We start from the raw sequence: 21,629 nt of genomic DNA on the forward strand, positions 1-21,629 counted from the left end.
TACTTAAAGATCGATGGTTTCATATTAAATAAGTAGAGTCTTTAAATACTGTCATGTCTGTAGTTTGCAGGCTAGAACATTGAGCATTTGTTTTTGTTTTCCATAACATTTTTATCTATCTCTCTATCAATCTATGTGTCATTTATGAAGAGAAAATCTTGAATATACAGTGACTGAATCCTGTTCCAATTAAAGTTCATTGCAATGTAAACATCTCCTACGAAGAACTATGTTCTCTATGAAAGAAGATATAACTAACTTACCACTTAAAAATTCTGTTTATAAAGTTGCAATGCTTTCCCAGCTATGTATTCAATGAATTCAGTACTCTTTGGGTCTAAATTGGAAGGAATTTTAATGGTAAAAGTAGGTGAAGTCAGAATATTGACGTCTACCACTGTTTCATTTGTACCAGAGAGATCCCCAGGAACCACCTGGAAGAGAAAAAATCAGTACTTTAGACACTGGAATCTAATGTTCTATCAGTTTTGTTTGTATCTACTGTGCTGAACACTTTTAATGAGGAAAAATTACATAGGAGAATATTTTAAACTTGTCTAGTTTTTTAAAATTACTTTCTTCTGAGAAGACAGCATGTGTCTGAATTCATAGTAAAATATATCATGGACTGTGGGAAGAGGTGACATGACACTGCAAGACCATATTAAAGATCTACGTATTAATATTTATACCACAAACTACATTTATAAAGAGTTTCTGGTCTCTTAACAAAAATTTGTGAGTTTTTCCACTGTTTTAACGAGAAAGTTTGTGTGGTTTAAGTAATTCTTTATGTTTTTCTAAACTAATCTTAGTTCTGTATTTTTATTTTTCCAAAGCAGATAACTAGGATTCAGTTGGAAAATTATGCTTAAATATTGCCTGTGTCTGTATTCCTGATTTTGCAGTGCTTTTGGGGTAGCTTGCACAATCATTTCGTATAAAGTTCTTGTAGTAATAGTAATAAACTGGACTTCTGAGTCAGATGGGATAACAGGATTTGTCCCTTGTCCAGCAAAATTAATTGAATTTACCTTGGATGTATTCTTGTGTATGAGATACAGTTAGTCATGATGTATTTACTGGAATATAGACAGAAGTTGTTTTTGATAAGCAGCTTCCACTGCAATAACTTGCATAATATTTTTTTTTTTTTGGACCTCTGGAATATATAGGTACAGATATAGACATATAGGTATATATTCAGTGTTCTAATAAAGATATGTTACTGATTGGCACAGTGCAATTTATCAGAAGGTAATCTGAGGCCAGTTGAACCTAGTGGTGTCAATTTGCTTAGGTTAGACAACGATTCAGGTTTGTCTATCAGATATTTGTCAGACTAAAAGGATTTAGAGGAAAATAGTTTCTAATCTCTGGAGTTTCAGCTCATCGAGGGATTTTCAAGCATATTTAAATTCAACCTAAGTAGGAATTTGATGTTCTAATGTCCAAAAATTACACAAACATTCATAATCTGCAAGAGTGTAAGTATCAGCAAACCACATATTAAGGACAACACTGTGCAATAGATCCTTTCAGTAGATAACCTTTACCTTAACTATATTGAAAATGTTTTCTGGTCCGATGGTCGTATTGGATAATTCAGACACCCACCCAAATCTTTCTTTCATTTTGTTCAACAAGTAAGAAGTGTCTTCTGTATGACGCTGAACCATCTGGAGAATCTGCTCATACTGCTCACCCGAGAGATTAACCAGTTTAAAGGCTTCATCAAACTTTATGTGTAGTTCAGGAACATTTGGACAATCTGTTTAGAGAGACAACCAGCATGACAATTACAGGAAAGCATTATGTCTTGCACTTGGTCTTTTCTATCTGAAGAACAGAAACTAAGATTTTTATTTTTTTTAGGAAGGAAGTGTAATTTTGGTTTGGAGTTTAAGTAATGCTAACCAAAAAAAAAAAAAAAAAGAGTAATTCTCACTGACCCATTTTGGTGGATTTAGTTTAGGTCATAATGACTAAATGGATTAATTATCCCATTTGCTGTATTATGATGCTTTACCAAATAATTTGAGGTTTATGTCATATTCATGGCAATTGATTTTCTGATATGCTAAATAAGACCTGGTGATTGTTACATATAGCAACTTCTCAATCTCCTCTTATAGGATTTTTTTTCTTTTTATTGTTGATATTCCTTTTTCAGTGCATCATAAGCATATAGGTTTTACAAGAAAGCCTGTAGTGTATGCTGTTAGCATTGCAGTTGAGTGCTAAGGCTTAATTTTACTTTATCTTTCATTACTATATGACCAGCAGTATCTGCTATGAATTCAGAACTGAAGATTTCTGGATTTTGTTTACCAAAATATGTGTTTAAAGAAGAACAGTGTATTACTCCTACAGGCAAACTGTCATGGACACATTCAGTTTAACTCTTCAAAAAAGCATTATCAAGGAACACCGTCAGGTTGATAGTATAGTGACTGCAAATAGAAACTGGTATGTGTAATACACAGCTATAGAAAAAAAAACATTTTTAGTGAAATGGAAATGATCTGATACTCCTTTCAAAATGTGTCATTGGAAATTTAACATTTTCCACACTCGAGGTGTACTGAAGGTGTTTGGTAAGGATACACTGTGGTTTTGGGGAGGTAAGTAATTCTGAAAGCAGCAGAAACACTGTGCTGTAGCAGGAGGCCCAAGAGCAGCTCTAGGTGATACAGTTTGAATTCTTTCTAGATGCCCATGGACAGTGTATGCCAGAGCTTTGTCTTCGTTGTACATATCGACAAGCACTCCCCTTCTTGCTCTTCAATCAACCCTCTTTGTTGGTGTGGTTCAACAAGAGGTATTACAGGCTATGCAGCTATTGCTTTCCTTTGGAGGTGCTAAATGCTGTCTGACATTAGGTCTGGTTTTCTGCAGGAATACCTCAGGACTTCTAGCTTCTCCTCACTTTCTGCTAAGCCCTTCTACACCAGGCAGGATCGATTACTATCTGATCTCCTGTTTCTCTGTTGGATGGCATTTCTAACAAAATATATACATACTTTCTTACAGAGTCTAGAACTTCTTGCTTTGGGCCTACAGGAATATGTTAATAACTGAGTTATACTGACACTGTGTGGAGACAGTGGGGAAAGGTAATTGAAATCATCTGGAATGACTAATAGTGTTTGAATCCATAGTTACAGTAGAAATTCAGCAGCAGAAAGTTAATTCCCAAAACATGGAAAAAGCACAGTGCAAAATGAGAGCATCAAAATCTAAAAATGAATGGCCAACACATTACAGAAATAAGTGAGAAAATAACTGTTTACCATGCAAAAGATTATCTTGACATTTCTGACATCTCTCATGGAACTGCAGGCATCCTGATGAATTCTCATGAAGCTCTTTGCACGAAGTTCTTTGATGCCCAGATATAATTTCTGAGAACATGCCACTTCTGTCAGAATCTAGAATGAAAGTATAGTATTTTTAGAATGACACTAAGCTTAAGGTCCTGCTAAATTTACTCGTTTGTTGCCTGGCCTTTGTATTAGAATACAAATTCTTGCCCTGAAACCAAAATATCTGGCATAAATCCAAAATAATGCAAATAAAATGTTGAAAAGTAGAAATCAAGAGAAGATACAAAACATGTTTTCTTTCAAGGAATTCATGTCGCTATAGTATATTCCCCTTTAAAGGCATGCTAGTGTATTTGCCACTAATAGCCAAATGATTAATAATATTATTACACATTATTTCCAAAACAAATGAGTTCTGATGAGACCTTTTTGACCCTTAGAAGTCAAGATGTTTCAGTCATGTACAGCTAGATGAGAGCACAGTACCAAAGCTCATTTCTGAGGTAACATCAGTCATAATACCAGAATAATTAAAAATCACTATTGTAGAATAGCTTAGCTTTGTATTTCCTGACTACCATATAGACAAATTGTATCGCCTACCAATCAGAGTTACTGTGTATCAGGAACCAGCATATATTTGAATGATGATTGCTTTTCCATTTTCATTAGTAAGATACAAAGGATAAAGCTGAATTGTATTCTAAGAGTTAGTTGAAGACTAAACATTTCTTCCATCTATTGAGAATTATAACTTAAAACCAAAGTTATGCCCAGAGTTTGTCTGGTTATTGAAAAATCTAATGACTGGTTTGTATTTGATTGATACATGACTTTGCTGCAGTAGCTTAGACCAGGACTTGAGCTCTGTGGCAGAGCTTAATGTCATTGGGTAAGGACAGGGATCTGCCTTGACATCTCGCAGAGTTATCCTAATTTTTTTTGAATTGGAGACATGCCAATATGATATGATACATCTTCCTGACAAAAACTGAAATCAGATCTCTCAGTCAGCCTTATGAAAACTTACATCTGTCATGAATTCAAGAGCTTCTGAGGAACTTCTAAAAATGCTCTGGGAACTGTTGTGAGAATCAGGACCAGGAAGTCTCAGTGCGATATTTCTAGGAGATTTCTAAGAGATTTCTGCCTTTTAATTTAACTAGTAGTTATGCTTGACCCATGTCTGTTCACCCAAGAAAGCCTCCAGAGTTCCACAACGTATCTTACGCTAATATACCGCAAACTGAGTCAGTAACAAACTGAGTCAGTAACAATAGCTTAGCAATCCTGTGAAGTTTGATGTCATTGACAGTGAGGTTTATTTTCATGTCTTCTGACACTTGCCTTTGGCTCGTTCTGGCAAATCTCTTCTATTATCTGTGTATCCATCGAACACTTCAGTAATCACCTCACTGACACCTTCAAAAACTGTCATACTGAAATCAAAAACTGTCTGTAAGAAACCAGGTATACCCCAGTCTTTGTGTAAGCCAACATTTCTATTAGTATCCTCAGGGAAAGCAGGCATGCTGGAGGACTCATTTAAATCCAGATCAGACATGAAATATGTTTGAAAAGACTGGTCAAATTCTTTTTGCATCTGCTTGAAAAAAACAAAACTTCTGTCAAATATTGAGCCCATGTCTGATAATAGCTGGCTAAATAAATCTTCCATTTTTACTAGCTGAGTATCCTCTTTCTCAGGCTTTCCAATGAACTGTATGTCTTTTCCTTTATCCTCATGAAACGTAAATATGAGTGTAGGTATTTTCCTCAAAAAATCTTCAACCTGTGTGTAAGAAAGAGATAGATCAGCTGCCAGACAATTTATCAGTTTTTCGTCTCTCGGGGAAGCACATATAAAACTAATGGACTTTCAATACCTGAAGTACAAATCCCAGCATATTCTCTAAAGTAACTTAAGGCATTAGACCCTTAAAGTGTGGAAGTACATTTGAACTAAATCTTTAGCTCCAAATCAGATCTGGAGTAAAAGGGTTGCCAGTTGGCCTTTAATCTGTTGAGGTTCAAAGTTAGTATTGGCATATGGGTTTTATCCAATAAACAATTTGGACTTTATCTTGGAAACATTTCTATGGTAATTATGTGCGAATATAAGGAACAGAAGGCAGTTGTTCTCGCTCTAATCTGTAAACACCTCAGCCTCTCTCACCAGTGGCCAAGTGCTCAAATTCTTGCGCAAACTGAAACCAATTAAAATCAATGATACAGCGGCTCTGAGTCCATAGTCTGATGATGCAAGAGATTTAGTGACCATTCTGCTTTATGCAGTTCCCCTCCCTTAGGTCTGAGCCATTTATTCCCTGCTTGATGCTTTAACACACTAGCTATCCCTGAGCACATATGATGCTCTGTGGAGCCACAAACGCTGTTTGTGGCATTAGCAAACTGATAAGCGTTAAGAAACACACTGCCAAATACATCGGCGTGTGTGTATTTACAAAAATAAAAAAAAAAAATCAGATCATGTACTTGACCTTGTCCTTAGTGCAGTGCCCACATTGACAGATATTTTGGCAGAACTAAGGGGAAGGTAGACTGGGAAGCTACACTGCAGGAGGAGCTTACACCAGTATTGCCCTGATGCCTCTGGGTCATCAGCCACAGCTGTTGTCTTTGTCCATTTTTTTTTCTTTTCCTTAAGCAATTTAGGATTTAGATCCAAACACATTTCTCACTTTAAACTGAAAAAATGAGTGCTTCAGTTAAACTATATAGCTCACTGACGAAATTATTAAGAGAGTCAAAGACAGTGCAATATATATGCGTTACTTCAATAATTTCAAAATGACATCCACAGGCCCCTGAAAATCCAAGAGATACTTCTGAGGGATGCATGAAGCAAGTCTAAAAAGCTCAAAGTATCACCAATAGGCTTACATTTAATACTTTCCTCACTTTTATTTTAATAACTTTAGGAGTATGCACAAATACTAAGCACCTTTATTCCAAGGTTTGTCATTTATGAAATGTATCGTGTTTAAGCTCTAAGTTCTTATCTTATTCTTCAGTTCCAATGTCATCAAATTTGCTTATTTTAGCCAGGAAATAGTAAAGAGTAGTACTGCAAACTTGCCTGAGGATGTGAAAGCTAGGCAGAAAGGCTAAAACTTCAGTAAAAGTAATTGTGCAGGATCTGTAGATAAGCTGCAATTGAAGCATATGCCTCCCCCAAAATGTGATTACAATTTTGTTAGATCTTTTAGTAAAATTGCACAAGCCAGGAGAGTGTATTTTCTTTCTGGTAGAATTGGGAGTATCTCCTCTGCTAACAGTTTCCTCTGTTAAAAGCACTAAATCATGTTAAAGCTATTTTGTTGTTTAAAGAGTAGATATGAAATAAAATAAATACAGGAAGGACTGATGTTGTGTATGTAGGTGGATTTTTTTTCCATGCAGTTTTACTAACTATAGCTACACTTCCAATTGTTGTTTTTTGGAAGGAAAGTAAAGAATCTGTGTGGTATTTTTCACAAATAGTTATTGAGCATCTTAATGCAAGTCATACTGTGAGATACATCATTGTCTATCTGGAGAGACTCCACTGGAGTCAGGGGAATAATCAATTTCCAAGGAGTCACACCGGGGTGCAACAGAACTGATTTTGGCTTAGTGTTCAGTGAATAAAATCAAATGTAATCTGTTCCATATAACTTCACATTTCCAGACCACTAAAATCAAATTCATTTTGATATCATCATATAAATGGTGGAGCTGGCTATGAAGAAAATCAGATGTGCTTTCTGTAAAACTGCTAGATGAATTACAGAGCATTTCTCAAATAAACAGTATTTCTCCCTACCTTTCTTTTAAATGTTGATAAACCACGTCTACAAGTTGTATAAAATCTCATGCAGGTGCTTTCTAAACAGGATTTACATTCATCCCACACATTTTTCAAGGATATTTGACATTGTCTTTCTTCTTCTTCTAATCTTTCCTTTACCTCATCCATAAGTCGCAGAGCTTCCTAAATAAGAAAAAAAATCAGTTGATGGCATTTTTCAGTTTCATATTCTAAATACTTATCCCAGTGTTGATCACTCATTTTGGCTATTCATTGTTCTTTTTCTTTTAATCCCTAACCATGGATAGGTTATTTCCTCAGCTGCAATCGCATATGGAGGGAACTGAAAATTGAAAAATTACTCCTTGTATAGTTTTTCTGATGTCTTTTTTGGAGAGGACAGCCTAAAAAAGCAAACAGATGTCTACTGGATCTCTGAAGTTATGAAAAGAACACAAGGCTTTCTGTGCAAGAAGCATTCAGTCCCTCACAAGATCATGTGCACAACTTACATCTTTTTCCGCATATCGTATCTGCAGCATTCATCTGTTCCACAAATACCCTCTTTTGCTGCTTTTCTCCATTTTTTAAATGGACCAGTATTTCATGAGGCTAAGTCCTTGCCATACACAAATTCTTTCTCTAATTCAGAAATACATAAAATTTCTCTTGTTTTGGATTATATTGAACAAAAGTCCGTAGCAAGGAGTTTTCTTCCCAATCATGTGGAAGTGTGAGGCGCTCCTTCCACACCGGAGGGGGACAGGATGCGTTTTACAATGCTTCCTCTAATTACTGCATTTCTCTCCATTGGGTAGGGCACAAAGCCAAGCCATGGTTAGAAGAGACATTAGAATAGACTTGAGAATATAAAAGACAGAACAGTTCTTCACATTGAAGTAGATTGGGCATCGTGAACTTCTTTCTGCAAGTACAACATTTCCAAATATTCGTAAGTATGATTGAAACCTTTTAATTAGTTTGTTCTGTTCTTTTCTGTCAGCATTTCATTTCAGTAGAGAACAGGCTTACGGAAAAGAAAATTAATGTCAGAGTGTGCTTAGTGGCGATAGTAATTCTAGTATTCATAGTCCAAGTTTAATTATTTTTTGCTCTTTCTGAATATATTTATTCAGTGCTTTATGAACCCTTGTGGTAGGGAATAAGTTCTATTTTTCTGTCTGGGAATGAGTTCTAAAATCATCAGTCAGAGCTAACAACAGAGAAGTAAAGATGTTAGAAAGCTAAGCCATTTTAGGCTTGCTAATATATATAGTTGAAAGATGTGAGCACAAGGTGGAATTTTCCATCAAGTTCATTGGAAGTAATAAAGTAATAGTTAGAACCTTTTTTTTTTTAATATACCATACGCTTTACTTCTCAGGATCATTGGAGCACTTTGCATTGAGCCTTATTGTAGTATGACATTACCAATTCCCTTGATCCCCTGTACTTTTTCTGCAGCACATGATAATTTGTGGGGTTTGATCTTTTTTATGAAGTTCTGAAGTTTGTAAAGCAAGCTGGAAAGTGTTCTCTGACCTATGGTGCATAAGGGCATGTGGAGCTGAGCTACCGGGTGTTCTGCACTAAAGACCTAGTATACGTAACTTACAGTTGCCTGAGTCTGAATTTAGTGAAGCAGGCAAGAGATAAGTAAAATGTGATGCTTCACTCAGCATAGTGCTGTCACAGCAGCTCGGGCTTGTGGATGTTACAAACTGAAGTTCTCTCTCTAGAGGAAGGTTTGAATCTGCATACAGAATTTAATGGTTCCTTTTACTGCAGATCTTCCTTATTTCCACTTGGTGGTCACCATCAATTTGACTATGCCTAGGTTTTTCCTGGTTGCTTTGCATTTGCAGGATAAAATGAGAAAGCTCAGATCAAACATGACGGTGTCAGATAACATGTTCTACCTCCCAGCTGGGAGGAGCTGAGGGAAGGTAGATGTTAACCCAGGGTGACTCAACTGTTTTCTCAAGTGCTCCTCTTCTAGTTGCATTTTTAAAATAGTTTAGACATTCAACCACAGAGAGAAACTGGCAGTACGTGTCTTAGAAGGTTATGTTTTCAAGCAAAGATGGAAACTCTTCACCTCTAGCTTTTGAAAGAACAGTGTGCAATTTGGAAAAGGTAACAGTGAGGTAAGCAGTGCTGTTGTTCAGTGCCTCAGTATACTAGGTTCTTGGCAAACACATGCTTCTCCTTAAGACACAGACAAATATAAAGTAATATTTTAACTTCTGAAATGTAAACATCTACATTTCTGATAGGCTAGATAGGATGTCTGTTGGCTCAACTTCTGCTTCTAGGACACAGGGACTGACAAGGTGTATAGAGCTGCAGTGAGAGGTTTCTATGCTAGTTAGAAAAGCACAGAAGCAAAGATTTCATATTACTCCTGGCTTTGCTATGTGACCATATAAACAGATGTATGCTGCTCAGGGTGTACATACAATATGTTTTACATTCTTGCAGAAAAGGGGAGATTCTAAGAGTTCTGTTCTAGATTGATTTTTGGCCTAAACTCAATAGTGTTTAATATTTGATTAAAAATAGTCACAACTTAATAAGAAAAAATCAGATGCACTTCAGTTACCTTTTTTTCTTCACTGCTCTTCTTCAAGGTTTTCATCAGACCTACATGTTTATCTTCATTTCTTTCCATCATAATTTTCATCTGCTTAATACCAGTCAAAGCTTTCTTTACCTCTTCATCTACATATTTCTCTCCAACTTCAGATAATACTGAAAAAAAACATATTACAAGGTGACTTAATCAGATTTCAAAAGTGGCACAAATTGTCATGCACTGATAACAAAGGAAGATGAAACAGCTGTTTTTCCCTACAGTTACAGAGACAGTGAACATTGTAACATGGAGCCAAGACAATTTCTGTCAGATATGAATCTAGTCCAGAGCCTTCACCAGTGATCAGTAGTGTATACTAACCCTCAACTGACCTACTACAGGTTACAGGATCACAGAACAGCTGAAGTTGAAAGGGATCTCTGCAAACTACCTTGTTCAAGCCCTCTGCTTAACGTAGGGTCAACGAGAGCAGGTTGCTCAGGGCCTCATCTAGTTAGGTTTTGACTATCTCCAAGGGCTACTTTTCAGTTTCCTAATGACATATTCTATATATTTATCTTCAATCTGAAAGCACACTATGAAATTTGAAAGTGGAGATTACAGGAGCCTTCAACTTTCTTTCATAAAAAAATTTCTAGACTTCTTATGCAGCAATGACCATAGATTTTTGATGAAAACCTGAGTTTGACCACACTTTGCACCTTGTAGCTCTGCATATCCCTTATCTGCATTTGTTTCTTGCACAGAAAAATCATGAATATCCCTGGAACTCTACAAAAGAAATTGAAAATATGTCACCACAAGATCACCAAAAGCATTTCTTATACCATTCATTTCTCTATTCAGATCTTTCTTCCTATCCCATAACTTTTTGTTTGGCACAGAAATACTATCAAGTAGACTGAAGCAAAAGAGTGTTTTATGGCTGATCCTCTTGGGATTCCTACCCACAAAATAAATCCAGTCTCAGAGATGAGTATATGCAGAATAGCTACTTTCTCTAAATCAAGACATTTTATTATAATTATTTGTAATAACGACCTTTTTCCAGCTAAGAATATAATTCAAAAATAAGCATTTGTAAAAGTTATTTAAGGGAACAAAATAACTTAAAATCTGTTGGATTACATTTTGTTTTCAGTTTATATTGTACAATCTATGAAGGACCAAACAGTATACGAAAATGCTGTAAATACTTTTTTGTAGAGGGAGGCTTATCTATTAATCCTTTGATTTTTCTCATCATGGTTTTTCTTATCTCCTTGTTGTGTGTATAGACACTTTGCTTCAGCAAAAATCAGCCATAGTTTCTAAGTTTCACACATGACAGTGGATCATCTTGACTCCAACAAGGCACCAGTGTGGAGCTCAGAGTGCACTACGGCAAGCCCGACCACAGACCTGGACCCAGGACCTCCCAGCACACTACTGATGAGAAAAGCATACGTACTCTTCAGGTTTTCCCGGAGATTCATTTCCTCCTGCTTTGTCGGTGCACACTGATGACCATTCAACCATAGCATGTATATTATAAATAACCAACAGGTCTTCATGTTCTCTCTGTCAAAGAAGCAGGTTGCTGCAGTTAAATGTCAGCATTTTCATGAGTTTCAAATGCCTAGATGTAATAGCTACTAAGCATAATACAAGTTGCATTGGTTTCAACTTTTATTATAGTTTCTGTACACCTAAAATCTACTGTCAATGAAAACACATGAAGAAGCCTGACATTATTTCTAATGTATCATTTCAGACTAACTGGATAATTCTGCTGAGTTTACACAGTGGTATAATGGAATCGGGATATGTATCTATAAAACTGGGAGTTTATGCAGCTTAATCTGCCTCTTTTCTACTTTGTGAAATGCACATAAATACTGATCTCATACTAAATAACTTTCACTTTTTCTGTTAGTTCAGGATATAAATGTACACGTACTAGACATTATTGCCAAATTTACAAAAGAAAGTTTTTAGACTTTTTTCCTTTCCGTGTCTCCAAACATGTGACTTCTTTCATTGTTTTTCAAAACAGTGCTTAATAAGTGTGCTAACAAATTGGCAAGTAAATCAATTTTACAAATAAACATATCGGCAATTGGAAGAAATTCCTACAAAATAAGAGAAATAAATGCCATTTGCTTTATTTTCCTCTCAAGAGCTGTTAGATGAGAGAGGTTTGTATTTTAGAAATCACACAACTATGCTTTATAGTTCTCATCTGATTAAGTGAACATAGTATTTACATTCCTACTTGTTAACCAGTATAGCCTTCTTGAAGATACAGTTATCAGTTGCAAATGCACATGCAAATTAAGGGCGTGGATTTATTTATAAACTGGATTTACTTCTAGATTTACTTGCACATTGTACTTTTACATGTATAGCAAAAGACTAATTAATTTTATAAAGAAATACAAACCAATTACCAAAGAAAAGTAAAAACCAGCATATTTACCATTAACACTGAAACACGTCCTCTGTCAAATTGCTCCCAGCGTCAGGAAGGAATCAGGCTGTGTTCTGATCTAATTGCTATGTGTGGCAGGGATTTTGCCATGTTCTACTTATCTGATGACAAGGTACTTAATCCTATTAACAGGACATTTTGTCATTAGGCTAGAGGATTTTTGAATGTATGGGACTTCGTACTCATCCGTATAAGCAAAACCACTAGGGGGAGTGTTGGACATTATTACATAATAGAATGTAATATGGATTTGGCTATTTTTTCCTGTAGTCAGAAGCTTTTTTTCTTAATAACTCTTCAATCGTCTTGATTTTTACCTTAGGAAATATCTGCAGGTTATGTTCTTAGGAAAATTATTACAATTAGTTTGGCTAAAATTAGCTTTCAACATTTAATCTCTTCAGTGTAATTTTAATTTGCTATAAAAAATACTGGATTACATAACAACCTTCTTCATATACCTTCCAAAGATACAGAAATCAAAAGAATTCATCAATCCAGATGCAGGCCTGCATCTGAATAGAGTCTGAAATGAGATAAGGAAATCTTGGTACTTTGTACATCATTAAAGTTGTTAATATTTGGGGATTTTGCCCCCTTAATGATTCTCTTCAGTTAATCCATGTGTGTGCCTGCAATATGTCTTGAATCTGAACCTGCATGAATTTTTAGATACTATGAAATGAAATACTTAAATAATAACAGATGCTTGATCTAAAATGTACACACTATGGTTATTAGATCATATCCCGCCTTGTGATGTTCAGCAATAATGCTCCCTTGAGGTCAAAGAGAAGATGCCTGTAGCTCCTAGTGTGTAACATTAATTTTAAAACATCCTAATTTTTTTGTTTTCCCTCATAGTCCATAAGAATTAATTGATTATTAGTGGTTAAGATCCAGCATGATTAATGGTATTTAGGCAAGAGCTTGAGGGAAGGGGTTGTTTTCAGACACCTATCAGGAAGAGTTCAGAACCTGTAACTAATGGGAACTGAAAGTCTTCAACTCCTTTGAAAATCCAGTTTGACACATACAAATTAAGATAACTTCACTCTCATTTTCTGAAAATGATGGGGTTGAGGGGCAATATATATATATTTTTTTTTGATATATATGAATTGCTGGTTTATTGAAATATTGCCAGCTTCTTGACTTAGATTAATTACTACACAAAACCTTTCAAGTTCTCTTTTCTGAGAATACCAAGAAAAGAGCCCTCACAGACTTTGCAGTCCATTGGCCAGGAGTAGCCCTAACAGACCTATTTGTTAAACAGCTCTGGTGCTTTGGCTGAAAAACAAAAGGAAATCTCTCTTGCTAGCATTGCCTGGGCCTTATGCTTGGCTCAAGATAGACAGTAAATGGAAAATATATTTGTACAAAAGAAGAGAATCTGGAACAAACACTTCTCAAATGCATATGATTAGCATACATGTGTAATGAATCCTAACAAATACTTCAGTCTTTCACTGCAAGTTAATGTATGTATTAGGAAAAAAATATGGAAACAGTTTGAAAATAGTTTCAGTAAAATAGACTTTTGGCAAGATATTGATAAATTCAAACTGAAAAAATTGTAATGATTCAGATACACATTAAGCTTTTAACCTAACTGAACTTTAGTGATGGGTGTTGTAGATGGTCTGTGGAGTTTCCTACCCTCCCATTGGATGACCTCCCCAAGTATATAACATTTTTTTTGGTACTGTGACTTCTCCCTTTTTGTTGATCCATTCCACCTGGCAGGATTAAGATTCAAGAAATATGTTGAAATGGAATTTCCTGTGTTAGACATCAGCTGTAGGATTTTTTCCAGCTATATGTTTATATAATTATTTGCTATCTGAAAGAGTTGTTTCCTACTACATATTTTCACATTTCTATCTGAGATAGGCTAGTCATATAATGATGAGGTTGAAAATACCTATACTTATTTAAAGACTCTGAGTCATGCAGTGCTATATATTGACATTAAATATCTTTCTAATTTATGAAATAGTCCCCAGTTCTACAGAATCTTAATTAGCTTTATTTATAAGCATATCATTAGTTTCTCTGCTTTCAATTGAAATTAAATCCTAGTGAGGGTTTATTGGGGAGGGGGTTATGGCTAATCTTAAGCATGCACAATAATTTGCTAACAACTAGTATGGTTCTTAAGGCCATGGGAGTTAAAGTTATATTCCTCTTGAGCAGAAACCCTTGAGTGGTTTCCACTTTCTCTTTCTGTATTTCAAGGGCCATTGAAGCCTCCTTCAGTTTGTTCTCTGTCTTACCTGAGTAGCAGAAGTTAAGATCTGGAGAGGCAAGAGTGAAGATGCTCTGAATCATGCTGGAAGACCTATAACTAAGGAGCTTAGGTAGAATCATAGCTTAAGTTAGCTAGCTGGAGTTAGTCTAAGCTACGTACAATACAAAAGAGAGAAAACTAATTGTAACTGGGCTGGTACATTCACAGAGAGTTGTGCAGCAGCATCCAAAGATAACGGCTGAGGTCTCAAAAGTAGCACAGATGTGTTAGCATGACACCATACCAAAGTTCACAAGCCCTACAGCTCAGTGCCAAGGCGATACAATTATACAGTCCAGAGGTAGGTCAGGCAATGCCAAATCAGGGTTGTCTGGACCATGCTCTGCGTAAATGTGAAACCAACTGAAGGCAGGAAACCAGTGTGCCTAACTTACAGCATCACACTGAGATTTAGCAAACCTTATTTGGAACTATTAAGCTACAGCTTATAGCAGATGGTTAGAGAAACCATCTTTGCATGGCTTAACATGCTTTAAAATGTATGAACTCTATTCAGCTTCCTTTTGCTTGTCTCGTGCATGACTGTTGCATGCATGGATACTCAGGAAAACTATTAGGTGTGGAAAAAAAATTCCACTTTTCTGATGAACTTCTTTTCCCCAAGTCCTTCAGGGCTTTGACATGCCATTTTAAATAGTAGTAAAGTGAAAACTGTTACCCGCCAAGGTGTGCAAAGTTTCTTAATATCTCATCCAAAGCTGTTACATGAAAATAAGGGACTGCTGTGCTTGTAAGTGGTAGCAAAATGCTGCACACCATATTTGGAAAGCAAATCTATGAAGTAAAGGTGCTTAAATAACTTTAAGGAGCAGAGAATTAAAACTTTAGAATTTGAATGTAAGACAATAGGATGCTGAAACCTGAAAACTAGGCAGTCATCTTCAGAATTTGTGCCTGGTATATCAGCTAACTCTTGAACTTGGAGTAGCACTATTACTGATGTTGTGTTGTCAGCAGGAGATATCAAAGTCAATGCAAGGATAACAAAATGAGTTAGAAACAATTTATTATAAAGCTATGAAGCAAATCTGCATGGTACACAAGCAGATTTCAGGAAACATTTAATATTAAAATACTGACGTTTTCAACCAGATGTTTTGCAAGGATTTAGTTTCAAGCTTCCCTAGGAACATTAAAACAAAAATGTTTTATTGCATGCAGACATGTAATATATCAGCTTTCAGCCTGACATTGAAAGGAACAGGGTTCCGTATGTGTTTTCATCTGGTTTGCTTAAAGGTATCTTCATCATTCAGTTCTAGATCAGCTAGTTAAAGAGTGGTTGCTTATTGGAAACAACTCTGGAGTTTAATGAAATTAAAATGACTGAATATAGTCTCTGAGGTACTTAACAATTCTTGAAGATGCTGCTAACTACCCTTTTCTGCTGTTTTCTTGAAAAGTAATTGAAGGTATTCAGGAGAGGGCCTTGATAATATTCAATAAAGAACCTGGAAATTGCTTTGGGAAGGAGGGGGAATAATCCTCTGGCTGGAAACTTAACCTCTGGCTTCTGCCTGCGTTTAAAGTGGAACCTGCTCCAGTGCCTGAGGGTTAGAAAGCTCAAAGAGGCATGTCTGAAGATAAAGCTTCCTCAGTATAGCCAATAAGAAGACCCCTTGCTTGTGGTAGCACGGAGTTGGAATTGTTTCAGGAAGCTGCCTGAAGCAGACTTTTTCTCTATTTCAGATATTGGGAACAATTTCTGAGAAGAGCAGTACTGCAATTAGAATTAATGACTTCATGCTTCTAAAAGTTCTTGGTTAATTGCCGTCGCACATGTTTTTACAGCTGTCTTTTTATATAACTAGTACACTGCCCAGTGCATCTGCCTCATGCAGCTTTTAGAGCTCTGTGAAAAAAACAACAACAACATCAGTTACGGAGACCTGGCAAATGGGAGGAGAATAAAAAGAAATACTGAGTGAAGAGCAAATGAGAACTAGAAATGAGACAGCAAAGGAAGGAAGGGAGTTGAAAGAAAGATATGAAAGACCACAAAGAACCAAAACGTCGGAGGAGCTATTGATGAGAGCAGGCTCTCCAATTGGAAGCATGTGAAGTACGCTTCCGTATCACATATCAGCAGATAATTAGTTCACACAAACAACAATATAGGGAGCCCATGAAGATGCACATATGGCAGAACAGGACAACTACATATCCCTTGAATTTTTTTTACTGTCCTGTTTCCTTCTGTTCTGGTATGAAGTCATTTCAGCAAAAATAGGGAAGTTCCATGAGCTTCAAGTTGCTTAATACATTTGCAAGCACTATGAAATACTAAGCACTCAGAAAAGAATATGGATGCAAGGTTCAGATTCAGATTAAATACAGATATAAATGCGCTTGATGTGGTCACCTCAGCAAGTGATCATGGTTTTCTTAGTATCCAATGGAGAGCTATAGTCTCAGCTGAAATTTAACTGATCTGCTGTAGACCTTGACTTCAGAATTAGATGATTCACTCTTTGGAAGACCCTGTTTTTCTTCTCTAACTAGAAAGTAAGCATAGCAGACTAACCTAAATGTGTCTACCCTGTAGATGTCTAAAACTGGGGTAGATGATTCCCACTGATATGACACGCAATCTCAGCATGACATGGCTTGTTTGTGTTTACGCTTGTAACACACAGGCCAAAACAGGATTCATATGGTCTGCCAAATATGAATATGTGCAGTTTCTAGCATGCAGGGAAGTTGGCAGATTCTGAGCATCATGCATACTTGAAGGACAACCAAATTAGCAATTACTTTAGGCTGTAGAGAATCCTATCTATCATTTCCTAGCACAATCTGCCAAGATGGCAGCTACCATGTCTGAATCATTATCTCCCCGAAATTGAATCAAAATGTTGTCATAAAAGTTGAAAGAAAATTCCTCCAGAGCACAGCGTAACATAATAATTTATTTCAAGATTAGACTCTAACATATCAAAATCTTGCTAAATTTTCACTTAGGTTTTCGGTTAGCTACATAAACTAGTGTGCAGCACAGGATCAGACATCCTAATTTCTGTACGATGGCTAGTAGGGATTCCTGATGCTGATATTTTTATTTTGTTTCCTTCAGATAAAGGATGTAAAAAAAAAAAATTCTTGGAGGACAGGCACATTGTGGTTGATTAACACAATGGGGAAAATGCTGTCTCTAGCTCAAGAAGTCCATGCACTTCTACCCACTGGAAGGAAATTCAGGGTAGGCTCCTATCTATGCATTTACATGGAAGATGCTTGTTTTCTCACAAAAATGCTAGAGCAAGATGCTTCTCTGTTTTTCAGTGGTATAAATAGTTTTTATGACTTTGCTTGTCTGATCCAGCACTTGCATCAGAGTGTTTCTGGAGACCACTGGAGTGACCCTCTTAACTCTCAGAGGCTCTCATTATAGTGGAGTCCTGCCTTTATTGAACTTCTAGAAAACTAAGCTGCCTCCTGTGCAGTTGCACCTCTACCTTGAGATTTAAAACTTTCATAAAATTTGAGGGTGCAGAATAAAAATTTCACCTCTACTGAAACTGGAAATTGTGGGGAAAAACATTGTAGAGGTTTGCTCATTCATGTTAAGATTTATTTACTTTAAGAATTGAGACTTTTTTGTAAAATATAGTTAGTATATAAAAATTACTACTAGGTGATTTTATGAAAAAATATTTTCTCTGGAATACTGACAAAAATCTGGAATACTGGGGTAGTCATGTATGTAAAGGAGTACTTCAATTATATATTCTGGGCACCTTATAGAATCATAGAATCAGTAAGGTTGGAAGGGACCTCTGGAGATCGTCTAGTCCAACCTCCCTGCTCAGCAGGGTCACCTACAGCATGTTAGACAGGGTTGCATCCAGGCGGGCCTTGAAGATCTCCAGAGAAGGAGACTCCACAACCTCTCTGGGCAACCTGGTAGCCATACACTGGACTCTCTCCAGTAGCTCCATGTCTCTCTTGTCCTGGGGAGCCCAGAACTGGATGCAGTACTCGAGATGAGGCCTCCCCAGGGCTGAGTAGAGGGGCAGGATCACCTCCTCTACTTGCTGGCAACAGTCTTCCTAATGCAGCCCAGGATACCATTGGCCTTCTTGGCCACAAGGGCACATTGCTGGCTCATGGTCAGTCGGTCGTCCACCAGCACTCCTAGGTCTTTCTCTGCAGAGCTGCTCTCCAGAAGGTCAGCCCTCAGCTTGTACTGGTGCCTAGGGTTATTTTTCCCTAGGTGCAGGGCTCTGCCCTTGCCCTTGTTGAACCTCAGGAGGTTCCTCTCTGCCCAGCTCTGCAGCCTGTTAGGCTCCGCATCTGGTCAACAGAGAGGTATAGAAACCTTCAGAAAGTAATTGAAAACATAAGAGTTAGACAATACTTAACTTCCTAACTCCAATGGTCTGAAATGGTCACTTCAGATCATCTGCAAGAAGAGCCAGAGACCTTGGTCATGACTATATGAGACTTAGGAATGATCATTGCTTAATACTAAAAATACAGAAATAAAGCAGGTGATCTGAAACACCTAAGTCCTAGAAAGCTTTAGAAGGAACATAGTACAGATGTGATAACATTATAAACATTTCTTAACTGTATCTCCCACCACTGTTGATGATGAGAGACAATATTTTATTAATTTTTTTCCCCATGAACCTCCAGTTCTTTTATACTTGACCTTAGGAATAAATAAGCTTTAATTTCACTCTTTTGCCCTTGCATTTCTAATAAGTTATCTCATATCCCACAAACGTGTTGCTGAAGGCCTATTCATCTATCCAGGCCTTGTATGTTTACCTGCACATATACACACATTCATATATAAACAAAGTAGACTGCAGGTCAGATCCTTTGCTGATGTAAATAAGCATAGCTCCCTCATTTCTGCAAACAACACTGATTCATACCAGCTGAAGACCAGTACATTTTCCCTAGCTCTGGATTCAGTAAACCGTGCGCACACAGAGTGCAAAGCAGGCTATTGTGTGAAGGAAACCTTTCTTGTTTAGGGCACTGCTGAACAAATAAACTAGGCAGCAGAGGGAATTAGCAAAAATGAAGAGCATTAGTTCCTCAGAGAAAATAACATCAGAAAAGCCATTGGTGTCCATCAGACAGAATTCCTTTAGCCCTAGACAAAAGCTGCAATGAAAATTGCTGTGCTGTAACCTATGTGATCTCATGGTGAACTATTTACTTGAAATGCTGTGCTTCCAACACATTGTACAGATCAGGTATCATGAGCAAGCAATGAAAGTAAATGAGAAATTAAGAAGAATTTAAATATTGTGTAAGCAAAGCACTTAACCACATGTTTAACTTTTAGCCTGAGAATAGTCCCATTGAAGTCAATCATGTACTTAAATGGTCCCCTGGATCAGGATTTTAAAAATCTGAGTGGCTATTATTTAAAAATGGATATAGTACAATGGGGAAAGGAACAAGAAAAATCTGTTTTCCATCCTCTGTTTCAAATGTGCTGACAAAGGCATGATAAGATCTAGCTCTGGGAAATTAGAATTGGAAAAATCCAGCCTTGAAATAAGATGTTTCCTCATAGCTGTGAGGAAAATATTGAGACAGCTTATGAGAAGGAAGTGGATTTACCCTCACACAGAATCTTTATAATGAGATTAAATATATTAAAAGAGGGTTAATCCAGACTCTGGGAGCAAACTCGATAGATTCAAAAAAAAAAAGCAAGCAGTTACTGGAGGAGAGACCCCTCCACAGATTACTATACAGTGTAATGATCTAATTCAACCTCAGTTCAAGAGACTGATTAGAAGAGTGGTTTTGTATTGCCCTAGGATTTTTTTTCTCTTTTGAAAGCATCTACTACTATTGGAAGCAGTACTGGAAGTAATGAAAGTATAGAAGTATTGGAAGCTAGAGATATATTTGATTTAACCAACAAGAACCATTCTTATTTTTGATATTATGTTATGTGTCCGCACACATAGTTACAGTTAGGCTGGGCAGTGATTTTAGTATTCTTTGGTTGTAAAAGATGTCAGCCTGACTTCTGCTTATCACTTGTTTGTAGGTTTGGTAGGATGGATAGCATGGATTAATTTTCCTTCAGCGGTCCTGTGATATGTGCAGTTTTGCGTCAAGGTAATGGCTATGATCAAGCCTCACACTTCTGCTTTTCTGTGATTTTTTTTTCAGGACTGAGGAAGGGAATTAGTATAGCGCTTGGCAGTCAGCCACACAGCCATAACTGGAAATGGAGCGAGGAGAAAGTGGGCCTCTGCCATCAGGTAGCAGATAACCTTCTTGGATGCACAGCAGCCTTCTCAGGGGTCTGGAAGAAATGCTCCCCTAGATTTGGTGACAAGCACCTTAAGCTATTCTGATTTTATTTTCCTTTCTGGGCTGAACAGAAGAGTGTTTTTGCTGGAATCACCTGGGAATAGCTCACCTAATCAGGTCCCAGGAGGCTGGGTACCACGCAGCGATGAAGGCGCCTGTTTCCCCTCTCTGTGGCACACACTTGTTAGTCTCCTATGCAATGTTACGTCAGTACTGGCATATTTAGGAAAAACTTACATGTCTTGTATTTAACCAGAGATCGGACCAGATGATCTCATTCAGTTTTTCCTGGCTTTAAATACTATACTCTTGTCCTGGGCTTCGGCCCACCAAAGTCCATCAGAGTTACTGGAAAATGCTCCTGTTGACTTCTTCACTATGCGCAGATGGGACTTCAAATCAATCTATAGTATATGTTGGAGTCAAAAGGAATATAAGAAGAATGCAGCTTGGCTTGCAGTAAGTACATATATCTATATGGTGACTAATAGAGCTGTTCAGAAAGGCCTGGTAAGGACTTCACAGGAATTAAATGTGTGAACACTCAATTAGCTAAATACATCTTCAGGATATATTCTTCTCAGCTTTCTCTATAAAAAGTCTGTTAAAAGTAAAAGTGTTGAAAGTTACTTATAGGAGAGAGATTTATCATGGATTAGGCCCCTGCAGAATTAAAGCACTGGAAAAAAACTATTTCACCACAGTGTGTCCATTTCCTGAAACAAAACTGAGATCAGCCCACATAGTTTACATGTGTATTGGCTAGATTTTAGAAGAGAAAAAAACCCCATATGTTTAGGGCCAGAAGCACAGCTGGTGTA

The 21,629-nt window shown here is 37.0% G+C and overlaps 1 protein-coding gene across 2 annotated transcripts; it reads right to left on the reverse strand.

The window, feature by feature from the left end:
- Positions 1–266: 266 nt before the first annotated feature.
- CLUL1 (clusterin like 1) lies at positions 267–11,286 on the reverse strand. Of its 2 annotated transcripts, none has more exons than XM_062568123.1 (7): positions 11,184–11,286; positions 9,740–9,888; positions 7,153–7,320; positions 4,674–5,118; positions 3,294–3,431; positions 1,557–1,771; positions 267–434 (listed from the first exon to the last, which is right to left on the reverse strand). In XM_062568123.1, the coding sequence occupies exons 1-7, from the start codon at positions 11,284–11,286 to the stop codon at positions 267–269; spliced, it is 1,386 nt and encodes a 461-aa protein (XP_062424107.1). The 2 variants fall into 2 exon arrangements, with proteins under 2 accessions (XP_062424107.1, XP_062424106.1); XM_062568122.1 differs by having other exon boundaries at positions 4,668–5,118.
- Positions 11,287–21,629: the final 10,343 nt, after the last annotated feature.

This window comes from Rhea pennata, chromosome 2 (genome assembly GCF_028389875.1).
Source record: "Rhea pennata isolate bPtePen1 chromosome 2, bPtePen1.pri, whole genome shotgun sequence".
NCBI lineage: Eukaryota > Metazoa > Chordata > Aves > Rheiformes > Rheidae > Rhea > Rhea pennata.